The sequence below is a fragment of the Serinus canaria genome, chromosome 4 (genome assembly GCF_022539315.1).
Source record: "Serinus canaria isolate serCan28SL12 chromosome 4, serCan2020, whole genome shotgun sequence".
NCBI lineage: Eukaryota > Metazoa > Chordata > Aves > Passeriformes > Fringillidae > Serinus > Serinus canaria.
Genome location: NC_066317.1, coordinates 48,119,801 through 48,138,830, shown reverse-complemented (window position 1 = coordinate 48,138,830; position 19,030 = coordinate 48,119,801). Strand labels below are relative to the sequence as shown.

The window sequence follows — 19,030 nt, the reverse complement described above, 5'->3', positions numbered from 1 at the left end:
AGATGATTTTTCCTATGCATTCCATAACCTTCTCCTGTGTTTTGTTCCCTGCCTTTACAATTATGTTCCTGGTCATAACAGAACACTCATGAACTGAGAACAATTTAAAGGATCATTAAGATTAATAGCAATATTAAGTCTTTAATTAAAAATATTTATGTTTTTAGAAGATCATATTGACATCCACCAGCCTAAAGAACAGGAAAAAATATTTGTAATTATAAGTGCTATACTGATGAACAAGAAACAACAATTAGATGAAGACATACAACAGTTAGGCAAAGAAATTCAGAGCAAAGCACCTAAAAATTATACTTTAATATTTAATAACTTACTCTTAAATGTATTTTTCTTTTTCATAGAGGTACCCACTTTTTCCATTTGTCTTAAAATTGGACATGATTTAATCTAACACTTTTATAAACTAAAGCTCACATTTTAATTTATATTTTTAGATTCAAGACTAAAAAGATGGCCCAGAAAAGCCTCCAAATAATGATCTGTAATAAAATCATGTTATCGTGATCAGTTTCAGAAGGACCTATGACTTCCTGAGACATCCAAAGGTGATTCATCACATTCCAGCATTTGCAAATCAGGTTGCTTCCCTCCTTAACAAAGCACATTATCCAGCAGGAGGGAAAGCTTTTATGCTTTGACAGCATACTGGAGAAGAGCTCTCCCGGGAATATGCACTATACCTACTTTAGAGATGCAAGACAACTAGCAGATTACCAAGGTTATTAGTGAATACCCTATTAATAAATTTCCCTGACAGAAATGCTCAGGCAAGATACTCAGAAATTAATGTTCCTTTAATAAAAATAAATGTAATAACACTACATTGTGGTTTTCACTAGGTGGTTAGAGTTATGATTAATATTTCGTTACCTATTCTATATAATGCACGTTGGATTGCAGTGTAGTAAGCAGTGCCATAAAAATAAAGTGTTGGGGTAACAAAATACGGAATTTCATATGCATCCTAAATGGACTGCTGCCCAATACACTCACTTCTTGCAAACATTTCTCTGTGGATTTAGTGTTTGCCTAGGCTTAGCAAGTCTCATCAAATATTTCATAGAATCATAGACTATCGTTACTTGGAAGTGACCCACAAGGATAATCAAAATCCAACTCTTGGGCGCTTACTCTTTTGCTTAAGACACGAACATCTTGTGGAATAGTGTTTATAAACAACAGTGGGAAAAAAAGAGAGGCCTTTCTATATTATCAGCTCATACCAAAAGAATTTCATTGTCATCTTGCTGTTTCTGTGTGTGAACTATTGACTGCAATTTTATTTTGGTCAAAATCTCTCCAACTTTGCAGCAAGGAATGACAGTCCGTAGGAATGAACGTCCATGGGCAAGTAAACCTGTGCAACTGACCTTCCCCACTGCCACATGCGTTTGCAGCCTTGCACCGGGACTGACTGTGCCCCCAGTGTGCTCTGAGGAGGAGTTCATCGTTTCTCCCCTGCTTTCCTCTGTGCAGCAGCTTTTTACTTCGGGGTTAGTCCGTGTAGAGGGATGGTTACAGTATGCAATGATCCCGTCTCGAGAAACTCCTACTCTCCCTTACTGCGGCGGACTGCAGTAGGAAAGTGGTGGCTATGAAATAAGCAAGGCTACCATCTAGCGGTGCTACTGCGCGTCCATAGCACAGATAAACATCCCCTGAATATGGCTGAATATAGTGATCCTAATCGCAGAAACATAACTGAGAAAATACGACTATAGCAGAATGGGTGGAACACTTCCTCTAAGTCTCTATTTTAAATACAAAATCAAATAATTTTCCAGAAAAATCAAAAACCACCACACACAGTGCCCCTACTTCTTGGAGATTTAAGAATTAGACTTGTAGCATATAATTTTTCATTACAGGCTTGAACATGCTTGGAGGGTTCAGTCCCCCAGACACATTGCTTCTCAGGACCTGTGCAAAAGCGTGTATCGCTCCCATTGTTTTGGATTCCTGTCTCCTTAGTGCTCCCTGGACTAGCATATAGTGAAAAGTTAATTCTGCCATGAACTTCCCTGAGTTATTTATAGAGAAGCAAAGGCCACAAGACATCAGTCTCAGACAAGATTATTCCAGTAGTTAAACCAAACCAGGAACTAAATAAAGGCCTCCTGCTGTACTGATGGAGCCCTCTCCCATTCACTGTATTAGCTACCTGAGGCAGATTGCCACTACCTTAATGAAGGCTGTATAGGAACAAGTGCAAGTGGAACAATTTGTAGGCCAGCAGTTCTCTGATATCTTGGCAAGCCAAGCAAGGCAGAATGATAATTTTGAAGTATCTCTCTAGCTCTTCAGGAATGCAAAGCCTTGCATCCAGGAATGGTTGTAAAGTAATTATAAATTATCTCTTAGACATCTGTCTGGATGTAATTCTTTGATCTCTCCTTTCTCTGCCTGTTACACAGCAGTATATTGAAATTTCCTACAGGGAGGGTGAAGGAAACGTGGCCTGACCTGACTGGCCCCCAGGCATATAAATTCCTTGTTATGTGGTGAATTTACCCAGCCCACCCACTCATCCAAACATGGGCAGCTCCATTTTTTATTATTATTACAAGCAGGTTCTGAGCAGTGCAAGCAGGTTGACTGTGTTTGCTCACAATCACCTTATTGAAACAGGAGAACATACCAACTGACCACTGCAGTAAACAGCCCATTGGGAACTTCCTTCTAACTGGAAGGGCCAGATGGGGGAAAGCTGCTCTTTGTAAGAAGCTGCTATTAATGCAGAGTTTCTAAATGCTACAGTAGCTGCTTAGGCACTGCTAGAAGCCAGCAGCTGCTTTCAGAGCTGGCTTTTCTGCAAACTCTGCTTACTCTTTTATGTGGCTCTCGTGGACAAAAATACTCAAAAGCTGCCACAGAGCAAGGCCTGTAATTATAGGTAGTCAAGCTCACACTTTCAAAGCTGATATCTAGCTAGATTTTCTTGCCTTCGCTGCTTAAAATGGGAACTCTAGATGAGAGCTGAAACATATGATCACCAATATTTTCCTGCAACTGAGAAATAGGAATACAACAGAGATTTTGCAATGTAGGCTCTAAATATTTTGTTGTTCAAACAACACAAAATAAAGCACGTCTTGGAAGCTTTATGAAAACACCTCTCCATTGCTAGCAGCTGCTGTGCTTCAGACCTGCTGCTCCGGCACCTTGGAGCTTTCCCTGGAAGAACTTCACTGCAGGTTCTGCCCAACAGGCAGGCAAGGATGATGATCAGTACAGCTCCCTGTGAGATAGTCAGGAAAGCCATGTTTCAGGCCAGAATGGCCTCATGCTATATATGGGGCTTTGAGAAACCTGCCTGGTATAGTTGCAGGTGCCGCTGCCTATGGCAGGGGTTTGAGAGCTCTCTCAAAGGTTTTTTAGTAGTCTTGGGAATCTGGAAAGGTCACAGTTGACTGGAAGCTGGCAAATGTTGTTCCAATTTTCAAGAAGGGCAAGAAGGAACTACAGATCTGTCATTCTTACTTCAGCGCCTGGTAAAATTATAGAGAAAATTATTCTGGGAGTTATTAAAAAACACTTGAAGGACAGCATGGTCATTGGTTACATCCAGCAAGGCTTCATGAGGGGACGGTCCTGTTTCACTAACTTAATTTTCTTTTGTGACAAGTTAGCTCACCTAGGTAATCAAGGGAAGCCAGCTGATATAATCTTTTTGGATTTCAGTGAAGCTTTCTATACTGTCTCTCAAGTATCCTTCTAACAAAATATTCAGCACACAGCTAGATAAACACATCATGGGATGGGTGAGCAACTGGTTAACACATCAGGAACAAAAGGTTTTAGTAAATGGGTGACATCAGACTGGGGACCTGTCACTAGTGTGGTTCCACAGAGCTCTAATTCAGGGCCAATGCTCTTCAACATCCTTATAAATGACTTGGATGCAGGACCTGAAAGTAAAGGAAGTTTACCAACAGAACTAAATTATGGGGAGCTGTTGACTCCCTGGAAGGTAGAGTGGTCCTGCAGAGAGACCTTGACAAATTAGAGGGCTGGACAATCACCAACTGTATGAAGTTTCAAAGGGGAAGTGGTGGATTCTGCACCTGGGTTATACATACAAACTGAGGCATGAGATGCTGGCAAAGTTGGACCTTGGAAAGAGACCTCTGTGTCCTGGTCAGTGGAAAGGTGATCATGAGTCAGCAGTGCCCTGGCAGCCTGGAGGGACAGCCCTGTCCTGGGCAGCATCAGGCACAGCATCGCCAGCCAGGCAAGGGAGGGGATTGTCCTGCTCTGCTCTGCTCTGGGGCAGCCTCACCTTAAATATTGTGTGTAGTTTGGTCCACAATACAAGGAAGATATAAAGCTATTAGAGAGTGTCCAAACGAGGGCTATGAAGATGGGTGAAGGGTCATGATGGGGAGCCATACAAGAGCACTTGAGGGCACTTGGTCTGTTCAGACTGGAGAAGAGGACAGTGAGGGAAGACCTCGTTGCAGTCTACAACTTCCTCATGAGGGGAAGGGGAGGGGCAGGCACTGATCTCTTCTTTATGGTGACCAGTGACAGAACTTGAGGAAACAGCATGAAGCTGTGTCGGGGGGATTTAAGCTGGATATTAGGAAAAGGTTCTTCACCCAGAGGGTGTTTGGGTACTGGAACAGGCTCCCCAGAAAAGTGGTCACAGCAACAAGCCTGACAGAGTTCAAGAAACATTTGGAAAATGTTCTCAGACACATGTTGTGTTTGTTGGGGTTGTCCTGTGCAGGGCCAGGAGCTGGACGTTGATGATCCTTGTGGTTTTCTTCAAGCCCAGGATATTCTATCATTCTATCATCCTTTCTAGATGATATTTAGGGTCTCTTCCAACCCAAACCATTCCAGAGTTCTATGATTCTATGTTATGCCTATGTACACACTCACATCCACTAATACACATTATAAGGTAGAGAAAGCTAAGATAAAGTTGGAAATGCTAGGTTTGCTAACAGCAGAAGGCCAGTGCTTTGTCTCTGAAACAAGAGAGACAAAAGTCCAGTGCCTGATGTCCTAAATACAGCTAGAAAAGCCCAGGCTGCAAATGCACTCAATGGGAATTTTGCCCTACGTGTATAAACATACACAGGAAAGAGCAGCATGTTTGCATTTATATTTGCAGCTGTAGAATGTGATAGAGTCCCATTGTTTTTCTGATCCATAGTGTAGTTTCCCTCGCAATCTAAATATTTTTCTCCACTGAGACAGGGATTTGTTTCTGCATGCATGCTCATAAGCTAAACTCCTCCACTGAGACAGTATGGCTCAAGGTCCAAATGATGGTGTTCTTCATACCAACATGTGCTTTGGGTAAACAATTCAAAACAGCACTTGTTAAACTGATCTTCAGAAAACAAGTTTTCTATCAGTGACGAACACTGTCTAAACACTTCTCTAAAGTTGGATGTTTGGAAATAGTCTCTTCCTTGTGTAGTGTGAAAAAATTCCTGAAACAGAGAGGGAAAAAATCCTCTCTTTCTCTGCATGGCTGGTGCTCTGAGAGCAGCATCTGAAGATGCACAGGAGACACTGTAGTACTAGGTTCTAAGAGTGGCTGGGTCAAAGGCAGCTTGGAAGGGCTGATGTTTCCCAACTGGATTTGTTTCACTGTGTTTTTAATGTTAATTGCTTGCACTTGAGCCAAGCCTAATAACCTTCCAACAGCAACATCCCCAGCAGTGTCAGAGCAGCTGGGCCCCTGCGCTGCTGCATGGCCCAGCTGGTACGAGCAGCACGCACAGGACAACTGGTCTGCATTAGCAAGACTCTGGGTGGTCACCACGTGTAAAACACTTTGTGTCAGCATTATAACTTCACCAAAAGGGTATGCTCTGCCAGATGTACTTCTGGAAAGTGGCTATTAATGTAAGGTTAAGGCTCTCATTCTTACACATTTTGAAATCAAAGCCTTGACTTGTAAGTACAAATGAATAACTGCTGTTATTTTTCATTAACACAGAAATTGGTACAGCAAAGACTTTGGAGATCTTGTTGCCTAAAAGCCATAATCTGCTAGCCTAGCCAGACTAAGGGATGCATTTAATGCTTCTATATGCTGTTACAGGGTGAAGAAGCAAGAGTAGCTCATATCTAGGTCTGTGAGGCTTTTTATTTACCATGGTCACAGTGAGAAAGAGTCAAAGCTGTGCTGCTCTGAGTCACTATCCTGGCAGGCCTGCACACCAAGTATATGTAGAGGCTGAGAACTCTAAGGTATGCCTTAGGAGGGATTAAGAAGAGGTAGTTTGACACTGTCTCAGATGCAGATAATGTCTTTCCCATGCACCCACTTTGGAACAGGACTAGCTAGGCAGGCTCAGGGCAATCCAGGGACCCCAATCTCTTGGCTTGACTCACTGGTCTGGCAGCAGCTCTGTGCCAACATCACTCTCCAGGTGAAGTAGCTCCAACAGAAGAACTATGCTTGAACATCTCACAGACTGTCTGCAGCTAAAGCTTTAGATCAGAGCACTTCTCTAATTAAAACAAAATCCCCACGCTTCTCAAGAATGTGCACATGTAGATTAGGCAGCAAATCCTTTGGCACAAGTTAGTGTAAATACTGTGCTACAACTGTCCTTGTTGATGTGTAGGAGCTCAGGTTAGCTTGTACTACCCAGGACATTTTTGGTATACAAGTGAAGATTTTAGAGAACATGTTAAGCTGAGCACAACTTACTTCATAATTTCTGTAAGTGGGGGTGAACACGTACATAAAGATCAGCTGGAGGCAGTTGACCAGAAGACTATTCATAAGATATGACAAGAATACAGGACCATGTCAGTTATGTGGAAAAAGCAACCATCTTTCAGTATTCTGAAAAAAAACAAACACAAGGGGTTGGGGGGTATTTTTTATTTTTATTTTTTCATTAAGTGGCTTTGTTGTTCACTGATTTCAGTTGTCAACTACTTTAAATTCTGTTTAAGGTCTCCATTTGCATAAAAAATACAGAGTGAGGAAATGCCTTTTACACCTGCCCATCACTATCAGTCTGCTTTTCCTTCTCCCCAAAAGAAGATAGCTGATATCCAGGACATAGTGTAAGATGGTTTGTTGTGCTGACTTGGAGTAGTTACAAGGTTTCACAGTAAACCCCCTGCACATGAGAGTTCTTGTCTACAGCTGCCTCTGTTGTCATGCAAGCTGGACAAACCCCTTTTTCTTTTTTCTTCAAGAGACACAGAAAACTTTCTATTCCCTTCTGGTAGAGCCATACTTCTCCCTTCTTCATCCAACAACAGGCTAGCCATTTCTTCATTTTCTCCTCACATTTCCCCCAGAAACACCAAAGCTACACTAGCATGTAAAGAGAGTGCAGGTGACAATAGATTGGATACAGTCAGCCGCTCTTTAAGGCGTATATTCTGTCCTTTCCCTTAAAAAGCTTAATTCTAGAGGTTGGAGACTGCTGACATAAAGAGGTATTTGGGAGGTAGCCTGTGCCTTTCCCTCAGCACTCCTTAAGCCTGAGGAAGTGCATCTCTCCTACTGTAAAAGTACTACTGAGTCAATGTCTTGATGTCCTTTCAACTGACTGACAACATTTCTCATCTCTCCTTGTTTTTTGCTGCTCTCCTCCAGCTTAGAAGTGGCCAGTGCTCTAGAGCTGATTTGAAGCAGACCTTTATTTTGTTTCACAAGAAACTCATTCTGTCTAAGGTAAGCTCTTCCTGCAGTCCCAGAGCTCAGGGAGAGATTAATGCTTTTTGGGTGCTATTGTATGGCTGTTGAGCATTCAGAAACAAATCTAAGGATAGGCTTTGCTATCTTTGCTGAAGAAACTGAAGATTGAAGGGGAGAAGCAAACTGGGGTCACCCCAGGATGGCCTGACACAACACAGTGCTTGGAAAGAGGCACAGTGCTGTACTAGAGAGTGTATTACAAGAGTCAAGTGCTGCTATTTACGTTTCTCACAAGCAGTAGTTTAAAATCACATGGCCCATCTTGTTTCATTTTGTGCCTGTTAATCTGAGAAAAGCATTCTCTGGATGAAAATCTAAGTAGGTATGCAAGTTCTAATCACAGATCATCCAAGTATTACACTGAAATTAAAATTCATTTTTATTAGCTATTACATGTATTATGCTAAATCATTGCACAGAATGAGGTCCTCTTGAAATGTGTATTTTACATCTTTAGATAAAAGTACTAATCCTAAGAATTGTTTTGTTTAGGCCAACAAAACAAAGAGGAAGGAAGCAGGGACTGTTCTCTTCTACAGGACTAGAAAGATGGATTTTTCCTGCCTATAAAGGACAAAGGATAGATGGCTTACATCAGCAAAAGCATTTGAGGGAAAGGAGACAGATGCTGATTGCCCAGGTGCCAGTATCCTGTCTTTCATATCCATTGAGACAAGCCTTGCAAGCTTTCATCTTTCATAACTAGATAGTGTTATCATTTCATTGGAAACTAAGAGACCCTTGTCAACAATGATGTCCCTCCTACCTTTCTTTGTGAAAAGAGGAAGAAGTCACTCTCTGTCCTACTTCTACTGTGAAACAAAGCATACTGTTGCTGTGCTTCTGATAGACACCACCATTGTTTGGTGGATGCAATTTTTCAGAGGAATTTAGTGAAGAATTATCAGCATCCTGCCAGACAGGTCTGAAATCAAGGAAACCATGTCTGCACTCTTTAGAACTAAGACTCTCAAGGCAAGCCTTCAAAGCTACATTTCAGCAGTTTAACACTTCCACCTACAGACTTCCAGAAGAGCTCTTGCATTCTGTAGAACAGTTCTTTACCTGCTGGTGCACTTGGCTGTAGTTCAGAGCAATTGCAGAGTCACTGCTAGCAGTCAATACACAAAAAGGCAGTCCTTGGCAGAGCAGCCACCTTCATCAGCCTGATGCTGTTATCTGCATTGCTTCTGTTACCTCTCTCCAGCTGGTCTTCATCTCAGGTCAGACCCAGAGTTCACATCCTTCAGTATGTCTCCACCTCAGAAGCCCTTAATTATTCCATTTCCTAGACAAAACATTTGCTTCTTGTGGACAAGGGAATACAGGAACATAAATTTTCCAATCTTTACATTAAGTAAAGCAAGACTTGGGGCTCTTTTTTCCCCATTCCCAACTCAGCTCTAGGCTGTTTTGAACTTCTTTCATTTGCAAGTCTCCTGCTTGACAGCTGAGATGTTTCAGCCCAGAGCTCCTGGCCCATGGATCTGGAGAGCAGAAGCTGACAGCCAGGTGCTGAGTAGCGACTGGACTTAGACTTCCCCACATGCTGGGCTGCATGACTTGCAGTCATCAAGACTCCTCACATAAGTATTTAAATTAACCTAGATGCAATTCAGAAAGAAACAGATGTCTCTCTTCCCGCTCAAATCTTTCATGGACCCTCTATAAAAGCACTCAATTGCTTGGCCTATTGATCCCTCCGATCTTCTAATTAAAGGCTGGGGCACTCTCATGCAGGAATTGCTGCAGTGCTCCAGACAATTTACCAGAAGAGAAGGGGAGATGTTACAGCCTTACACAGATCTCTGACACCCACTGTCATTGCAGTGGCCTCATACATGTTTTATGTTTGATACCTTGTGACACAGTGTACAGGTTCTGGCTGGGATGAAATTTGTTTTCTCCATAGCGCCTGTCATAATGCTGTGTTGTGGATCTGGGTTAGGGTTAGGATTTAGAGCAGCACAATCCTACCATTCCAGGGACACATTTGTTCCCTCCACACCTTTCTCTCTGGGCCACAGCTTCTGCCTAGAGCTGCCATTAGAGCTAGGGTTGAGACCCACAGAGTTTCCAGCTTCAGAGCCACTGTCACAGCAGGAGGCATGCCAAAGGGAGCACGGCCCTGCATCAGCATTGCTCCATCCATAAGTCAATCCCTGTCTAGCACACTGCTATGGTAAAACTGAGCTAACTGCAGAATTTACCCCCAAAGCCAATGGAGGTACTTACAGTAAGTCAGCACAGTTCTCTCAAACACCTTCTGCTTACAGAAGGGTAAATGCAGTCACCAGGAGAATGGTGATATGTAGTAAATCCTGTGGCTCCAGTACCTGCACAGCCATGTACCTGCATCCTGCTGCCTGGGCAGCCAGCTATGGACAATGATTGTTTTGAAGGCAGGGAGTAGGGAATTAGGAGGTTTCCAGGAATGGGTTTGGAAACCTTCTTTAGGGAAGAGAGTCATTATAAGAAAATGAAGATGTTTGCTAGGCAGGTGAGGACACTGCAGAAGATGTGGACTTGGACAGCCTCAGGGCTTGGATTTTGGCAGGACAGTAGGAAAATTGTTTTCTAAAGAATAGTATACAGCCTCAGCTTCCATTTTGGGAGCTCTGCATTATCTAAGGCCAGCTTTGCCTCCTTTACTACCCTATTTGTTGTAGGTACTTTTGTTTGGAGATCCTCTGAACTCAGAAACAGGCCTTAATTACAGGTCTAGATCTTATGCAAACCTTCAACTGGAATATGGTGAAAAGGTAAATACTGACACCAAGTCCTATATCTAAGAGAAAGCAATCTGTCAAAAGATCATACATGTAGCAAAGGTTCCTCTATCCACAGTTTCTAGATTTCTAGATTCTAGATCTGAGTAAAACCTGAACAGGGTTGAACACCACCCTGTATTATTACATTTGGATAGTGCAGAAAGTTCACAAGTATGTCCAGTCACTTTTCCAGGTGAGTATTAATTTTATTGCAGTAATGGGAATGAATTGGATTAAATGTGTTAGGCACATCTATCTTCTTCTCTGAAGAAAAATGGTCTAGAGGCTTCCTTCATCTTTGCAATGAGGCGGATGGGGACTGCATAAGACACAGCACTCACTTATGTGTCTTTCTGGAGGCATCTTTATGCAACAGTAGCAGTTTTAGAAGTTTGATATTGTTACACTTACTGTTTATTTTAAAATTAGTGTATTGATAGATTTGACAGATGCTTCCACAGAAACAGTTCTGCTATCACTTCCTGCATGCTGTTCATGGCATGCAGAGCCTGAAATTACACTTGCACAACTGTTTGCAGTCTCCCTCAACAGCCTAGACACAGGAGCCATCCCAGGGATGGCTAACCTAGAGATCTAAGCACTGCCATTGCTGAGGCAGGCTGAAGTCATAACCACCATTTGCTGCTGCACAATTCAGAAATAGGATTTTCTCGCCTTTTTGAGCCTTCTCTTTTGTAGACTTCAAGATGAGTGTTTTGCTATCCTCTCAGAGGAGCTGCATGCAGGCTCTCCTACATATCTGTCAGAGACCATTAGCGTTGGACTTGTTCATTCGAGTTGCTTTGATATCCTTGCATCTTACAGTGCATTAAGAGTTCATCATAAAAGGAAAGATAGTCAAAGATACCATATATAGAATTAATATTTTGGGCCAATTTTGACTTGCTTATAGGCATCAAAGACTGTTTTCAGCTACAGTAAAGGGGGAAAAAAGCAGAAATAAATGGTACTGTGATTTACTGTGAAACTTTCCCCCGTCCTCCCCAGAAATCTTTGGTTTTGAACAGTGTGTACTTCTTATCTCTTTACTGTCATAGGCTAAATCACAGGATCATGGGGTACTTCAGGAAGGGTTCTCAGGATATCTGTAGACCAACCTCCTGCTCCAGGCACGATCAGCTAAAAAATCAGACAAGGTTGCTCAAGGCCTTATCCTGTCTGGAAACATCCCAGCTTTGGCCACAAAATACAAAGCCTGCCTTGCTATCCTGTTTTTTCTTCACTTGGTCTTGTTATATGTAGAGCTAGTGTGAGACATCATCTTGAACCTTTTATGGCCATATTTCAAATATTAACTCTAGGCTTTTTTCCCAAGGATTTCATGGTAAACTGAGTAATGTTGATGAGTAAGTCTCAATTCAAAAACACACGTGTGCAACCACCTGATGTGAATGATTCTCCACTAAATCACGGTGCAATAGATCTAAAGTTAATTTAAATGTGCTTGAAATGAGGCAGGCACTTAGAAATTTTGCTGTGCTGGGGCCCAAATCATTCTGAAACACAGTGAAAAACCAAAGGAAGAAAGTCATCAAAACCAAACAGACTGCAGACATTCAGCTGACTCTTTTGTTCAGTATTTGCATTGTTTGAAAGACAACTGTGAAGCATCTCGCTTATCCACAAGGCTCCCATCAGGCTGTTTACCTACTGGTAAACAGTAAATCTGAAAAGCTGTTGGGAGTCCACGTGATCTCTAGTATTCTGAGCAGGTTGGTTTTGTTACCTTGTTCAGACATGTTCTAGTCCAAAGACATTGTGCGCAGAAACTGTCAGGTCATGAATAAAAGATAAAAAGCCCGCTATTTTTTAACCAGCTTCACTGGACTGGTTCAGGGGTTGGTCCAAATGCAGAGATACAATCAGCACACAGAAGACTTTCATGTCACATTAATGATACTGGAAATTTAAAAATAAGTGTTTAATGATTTTGTTGAATATCAAAACCATTGTATACTTTACGCAACATACACAGAACAGGGGCTGATGCTTAGGAGCGGCTGGGCACACAAATGTAGACATGGGCTTTCGGGATGCGCGGAGCCCAGGGGCTGGGCTGATGGTGGAGGAGAAACCTGTTGCCCAGGGTGATGCCAGCCGCTTGCCCACGCTGCCGGCCGCTTCCAGCATTTTCTCCACGCCAACGTCAGAGGATCGGTGTCCCCCCCGGCCGCACCCCGCTCCCGCGGAGGTGGCGTGACCCGGCCCCGCAGCCCCGGCCGGGCTCCCCCGGCCCCGGCCCCGCTCCCCGCGGCCCTTCGGCCCCGAGCCCCCCCGCCCCGGCCGTGTCCTGCTCCTCCCTCTCCCCCCGTCGCCGCGCGGAGTGGGCCAGCCCGCCCCTATATAAGAGCCGGGTGGGCGGCTCCGCGCCCCAGCGTCGCCAGCGGCTCGGCAGCGGAACTGCCGCGGGGGACATCGTCGTGCGTGGGGCACAGCCTGCCTTCTTCCCGGCTCCCGCCGCCCTGCAGCCATGGCCTGGCAGCCGATGGAGATCAACCCCGAGGTGCGCGAGGGGCGGTGGGGACAGGGCTGGGGCTGCGGGGCGGGTAGAGGGACGTCGTGTCTTACCCGCACTCACGCTTTCTTACCCCACCCCGCATTGTCTTCCAGATGCTGAACAAAGTGAGTTGCCGCCGCCGGAGGACCGCCGCGGGCGGAAGGGCGCCGGCCCTTCCCCCTCCATCCCTCGGCATCCCTCCCTGCCGGGGAACGCCAGCCGCGGTGGCGGTACCGCTGCGCGGGGCGCGGCCGCACCTGCGGAGCGGCGCCTCCCTCCGTCCCTCGGCATCCCGCCCCGCCGGGGCACGGAGCGGCGCCTCTCTCCGTCCCTCGGCATCCCGCCCCGCCGGGGCGCGGAGCGGCTCCACCCTCCGTCCCTCGGCATCCCGCCCCACGGGGCACGGAGCGGCTCCGCGGGGCGCGGCCGCACCTGCGGAGCGGCGCTGAGGCCGTGCGCCCTCGGGGCGGGCGCGGCCGGCAGGCGGCGCGGCGGGGCCGCGCGTTGTGCTGTGTCACCGGGCGCGGCGGGGCTGGGGCGGCCGCGCCCCGCGGGGACGGGCGTGGCGCGGCCGGGCCACCCGCTCTCTGTGCCCCGTGCAGGTGCTGTCCCGCCTCGGGGTGGGTCCTGGCTGGCGTTTCGTGGACGTGCTGGGCTTCGAGGATGAGGCACTGCGCGCCGTGCCGACCCCGGCTTGCGCGCTGCTTCTGCTGTTCCCGCTCACTGAGCAGGTGCGTGTCCCCTCCCAGCAGGGTAGCGCTGGCCGCTGTCTGGAGTGCGGCTGTCATCCCCCAAGCATCAGATGGTTGGGCGTGGATGGCGCTTGGCACTCGCACGGTGTTGTGCTTGGTTCCAGCCTCCCAATAGCCTCAGCTGAGATGGGCAACCAAACAAGGGCTCTCATTCCATCACAGTGTTCCTATGAGATTTTGCTTTGTATATCAGACTGAGGGGAAAAAAACATGAGTGATCTTGAGTGTGAGGGATAGCAATTCCATTACCATGCTGAATCATTGGATCTGGAGAGGCCTACATTACTTCTTTAATATAATCAATTGGTTTGAGGCTAAGAAAGTGAATGAGATTAAATCGAATTCAATTAACAGGTTCTTAAAAAGAAGGATTAAAACTTTACAATAGCAATGGATTTTGCAGTTGTTTGTACATTGTTCTGATGGGGAGGGGCTCATGAAGGCAATGCTGAAAGGCCTATTGTAGAGACATGCTGAGTAGCCTTGTTCAATGGACAGAAGCAACTGATAGAGGATATAAAAGAGCCTATCCATTATTTTATTTCCCACCCCAAGCTATTTCCAGTGTATGGCACAGATAGAGAAGCTAAGAAGAGTGCCTTTCGATATGACTGAATCATGCAGGTAGTCAGTCCATTAAGTGTTGGCCTGAATCCAGTTTAGGCATATGGTGCTTTACTGGTGCCACAAAGATGACTTTCTGAGTAAATCTTTGTGCAGTCCTGATACTGATTCTCCTGCACAACAGCTTACTTTTCCAGTGCACTCTACAAGGATAGGACTATGATGAAATGCCTAAACCAGTTATGTGTTTACAGCATGAAAACTTCAGGAAGCAACAGACTGAGAAAATAAAGGACCAGGAGATCAGTTCTAAAGTGTATTTCCTGAAGCAGACTGTCAGTAACTCCTGTGGGACAATTGGTCTGATACATGCAGTTGCTAATAACAAAGACAAATTGAAACTTGGTGAGTATGAATGTTCTCAAGTGCTGGAGTTTCTATTTTTTTGACAGCAGATTGAATGGGTATGAGCTATTGGGAGACAGCTTGCTTTCAGGCAAGTCAAGCCATCCTGTACTGTTTCAATTGGTAAGCGGACCTTCCAGCTCTTGGAGAGGGGCATGTGGACTGCCTGAAACAGAGAAGGAAATGTGCCTTGACTCCTGTCTGCCAGCTGCAGAGGTATTGTCCTAGTAAGCAAGTAAAGAGGAAAAGGGCACTTAGCAGCGCTGACCAAAGTCTGTCTGTAATTAGGAAGTACTGTGTTCAGAAGCAGTTATTGACATTAAACTTCATGTCAATAGATGAGATGGAGTTCTTCATGCTGCTTATGTCTAGTGTAAATCGATGTGCTCAGAGCAGCCTAGAAATCACTCTAACACATTTTTAGTTTTCTTTTTGCTGGACAAATTGTATAGATAAGGGTTTGTAAGGAGATTTTTCCTACCAAGGTAATAGTTTGGATGGTTTCTATACTGTAGAAAAAGGTTCTTTTGTTGTTCAGAGACTAGATCTGCAAAATACAGCTACCATTATTCTAAGAGAACTCGGACCCATTCTGTGGTGTGGGATTCCTTTTTATACAAAAGAAAACATGTGGAAGTCATAGTGAGCATTTAAACATAGTTTTGCTTTGTTCTTCTAAAGGATTCACTGGAATAACACCCTTGACAAGTGAAGCCATGATGCAGCATATCTTTTATGTGCTAGACCTCAGTGTATCTTAGTACTGCACTAATTTATATTCTGGCAAACCAAAGTTAGCAAGTGCTGCCTTCATTTGCAGGCAGTGAGACAATTTCATCTACCCATATTCTGTTAGTTGTGTGTCCTTACATCTGGTACCTTTCCTGAATTTCTTCAAAACAGGACTGAACATTTCTGCCAAATGTGCAGTGGGGAAATCAGAAAAGCTAAATCCCATTTGAAAATAATTTTTCAAAATAAGCATCCAGAATTAGCTGAAGCACTCTTCCCTGAAACAATTCTGGTTGTTTGTATAGATTGTTACTAATATCTTCTGTGTTAATAGCTTACTTTGAGTTGTAGTTATAGAGTTCTTATATTGGAGATAAGCTGAATGCAATGACTTGTCATTGATTTCTGTGGGCTGCATCTCAACTATGACTGATGTTTATCTATACTGAATAAAATGTTTGATCATCTTGTGCAGAGGAGGGGTCTGCCTTGAAGAAGTTTCTTGATGAAACAGCTGATTTGTCTCCTGAAGAAAGAGCTAAACATTTGGCAAATAATAAGGTATATGAACTACACAAACTGCTGACAATTATCAGCACTTAAAGATGTAGTAACCTGTTCCTGCTTTCTCTTAAGGCTATACAAGAAGTCCACAACTCTGTTGCGCAAGAAGGACAATGTCGGGTAAGATGCGAATGTATAAAATCTTGGGAAAATGTTTAATGAAGGTGGCAGAGCAACACTTACTTTTTGTCTGTCAGATAGCAGTTGCAGTTCATGGGGAAGGAGAAATGAGTGACTCATGGGTGAATGCTTGTTTGGGATTTCTTCCTCAAACATGGATTGAAAATTTGGATCAAGGCCCAGTTGTAAAATATCATTTTACATTAGGATTTCTGGTGCTTGACCTTGTAAAAGTCTTGCCACAGACCTCTTCTGCTGAACTTCAGTTTTCAGTCCTTTGCTTTCTTGTTGAAGTTTCCTCTGTTCTGTAGTCACAATTTGGGTTTGCAGTACTAGCTTCAGACTAACAATATATCTGATGGTATCTCCTAAGGTTGAGGACAACAGTGTGAACTTCCATTTCATCCTTTTTGTCAATGTGGATGGACACCTGTATGAATTGGGTAAGGTGCTATGAACTGTTTGGACTGGGCTTACATTACACTGCACAGCAGTGTTGGGGGCTCAAGCAAGATACTTTGTGCTAAATAAACTGCTTGCTGAGGTTCTCAGAGCCAAAACACAATTTGTATTTTCATCTGAAGATTTTAACTGATGGTGGTTACACTGAAGGCCTAAAGCACATTGTCATTGGTGTAGCTGAAAACACTGTTTCCATCTCACTCAGACTATTGACAATTTGACTTCCCCAGTGTCATCATATGTATACCTGTTTGGGTCTGCTATGCTTTGTCCTGCTAATTCAGAAGTATTTCTTTCACAGATGGCCGTATGCCATTTCCTGTGAACCATGGCACGAGCTCGGATGACTTGCTGTTGAAGGTAAGTCTTCTCCCTTGCTGCTTGTTTCCCTGAAAACAAGGCTTATAAAAAGCCTTATGAAGAGGTGAGAAGTCTGCCTGTGGTGTATAGTGGCTGTACCTACTTGCTGTACAAATCTGTGCTTAGCTTAAATCTGCTGAGTTTATGACTACTAAAGGTACTGCCCCTAAGAGCTAGATACCTGTTCAGTGTATTTATTAGCTGGTGCTATAAGATTATGTAACTTAGTTGGTGGAACTCAGAGAGGAACTGCAAAAGCTTGTTCTCTGCAGGAAGTGTATTTGGTTAGTCTAAGCAGCTGTATTTTTTCATCCCCAAGGATTCTGCTAAGATCTGCAGACAATTTACAGAACGTGAAAAAGGAGAAGTTCGTTTTTCTGCTGTGGCTTTCTGCAAGTCTGCCTAAGACTCTGAAGAGATGCAAGGAAAGCAGTTTAATAGCACACCAGTAAATGCAGTTTAAACTCCAGTGCTTCAGTACTTGTTAAACACAGCTGTTCTGGTAACTTAAATTATTTCCACCTTTTGCTATACACAGAAGCAACATCAGCTGAGCTTATGCTAAAAGATGAGCTCAAGTTTTAATGTGAACGGTTTGGACACATCAGATATCTTTAGACTCTTTTTTCACATGTTAAGTAGAAAATGCTTAACAGGGCTTGTTTGATCTGTGTTATGTTAATTGAGTTGTTGGTTGATATTTCCTTGTCCTTAATGAGAATAAAATGTTCTGCTGGAAGACTAAATGGACTGAAGTGATGACTAATTTTCTCCAAAAGGAGTTGTGTGGCATCCTCTGTAAGTCTTCTTTTCTTTTTGCTCTGAGCAAAAAGTTAACCTCAGGGTAGCAATTGGTTTTTCCTAGTGTCTTGGGGGCTTTCAAGGATGGAGAGACACTGGTCTGTGTAACATGTTGCAGTGCTGCATGCTGCACTACCCTTCTAGGAAGGCTTTTTGTAAAGTTCAGTCTGAAATCATAAGCTGCAATCTGCCATTCTGAATACATTTAGTTTTGAGCGGTATGGTGTGATTAAATTACCATTCAAATGTCACCTTAATGTGGTCTGTATTAGTGCTACAAGGCACAGAATACCCAGTGAGTTGGTTTGTGTTATGTTTCCTTATAGGAGACAGTATTAGAACAGGTATTTTCCCTACCTGTAGCTAAACCAAACCTGCTGGCTGAGGCAGAACACAATCCAGGGTTAGGCTATGTGTGTTTACTAACTGTGATTCTGTTATGAAGACCTTTAAAGAGGCTGTACTTATGTGTCCCATCCAAAATGACCTAAAAAGGAAAACCCACGCTGCATAAATTTCTAATAGCAGATTGAAATTTTGGATTCAAGCAAGAGATTAAATCTCTAATACATGTTCTTTGGTATGAACCATGACCTGTGGAAACTATTTTTACCTGAGTCTAGTTGCTGTTTGCTGATCTTGCAGCTCCCTGCTGGTACTTCAGGTAGCTGTAGGCAAGGATAAAACACCCTTAAACTTGGGTCTTTATTCTAATGTAGTCCCAGTCTGTCCCTGGCAACCATTTTATACAGTGCTGGGTGTTACCCCGTTCACAGGGGTCCCATGATGAGGGAAGAGACGAGAAAGTTGACTCCATGTATCAGAAGGCTTGATTTATTATTATATGATAGATAATATATAAAAACTATACTAAAAGAATAGAGGAAAGGATTTCACTACCATGCTATGCTAAGAATAGAAAAGAATGTCAAAACAAGTCTTCTCAGACCGAGACCAGCTGGACAGGTGAACTGTGATAGGCTCTTAATTGCAAACAGTCTGACGGGGCCAATCATAGATTTCCTCTGTTGCATTCCACAGCAGCAGATAAGAATTGTTTATAGTTTGTTCCTGAGGCCTCTCAGCTCTCAGGAGGGGAAAAATCCTAAGTAAAGGATTTTTCATAAAACATGTCAGTGACAGCTGGGTAACAGACTCATAGGTGGTCATAGGGCTTCTTAGAAGGGTAATTCAAGCTTTTATTAAAGCTCTCTGTGGGCTGAAGTTGTTTTATATTGGGCCTTGTTACTGCTTATGTAATTACCTGATAGCTGAA

At 43.8% G+C, this 19,030-nt stretch overlaps 1 protein-coding gene across 1 annotated transcript; it reads left to right on the top strand.

Moving 5' to 3' along the window:
• Positions 1-12,967: 12,967 nt before the first annotated feature.
• On the top strand, positions 12,968-17,686 carry UCHL1 (ubiquitin C-terminal hydrolase L1). The gene is made up of 9 exons (XM_050974076.1): positions 12,968-13,043; positions 13,108-13,505; positions 13,597-13,725; positions 14,565-14,715; positions 15,923-16,008; positions 16,084-16,131; positions 16,505-16,574; positions 16,895-16,953; positions 17,273-17,686. Exons 1-9 carry the CDS (start codon positions 12,968-12,970, stop codon positions 17,357-17,359), a joined length of 1,104 nt encoding a protein of 367 aa, XP_050830033.1. The 3' UTR covers positions 17,360-17,686.
• Positions 17,687-19,030: the final 1,344 nt, after the last annotated feature.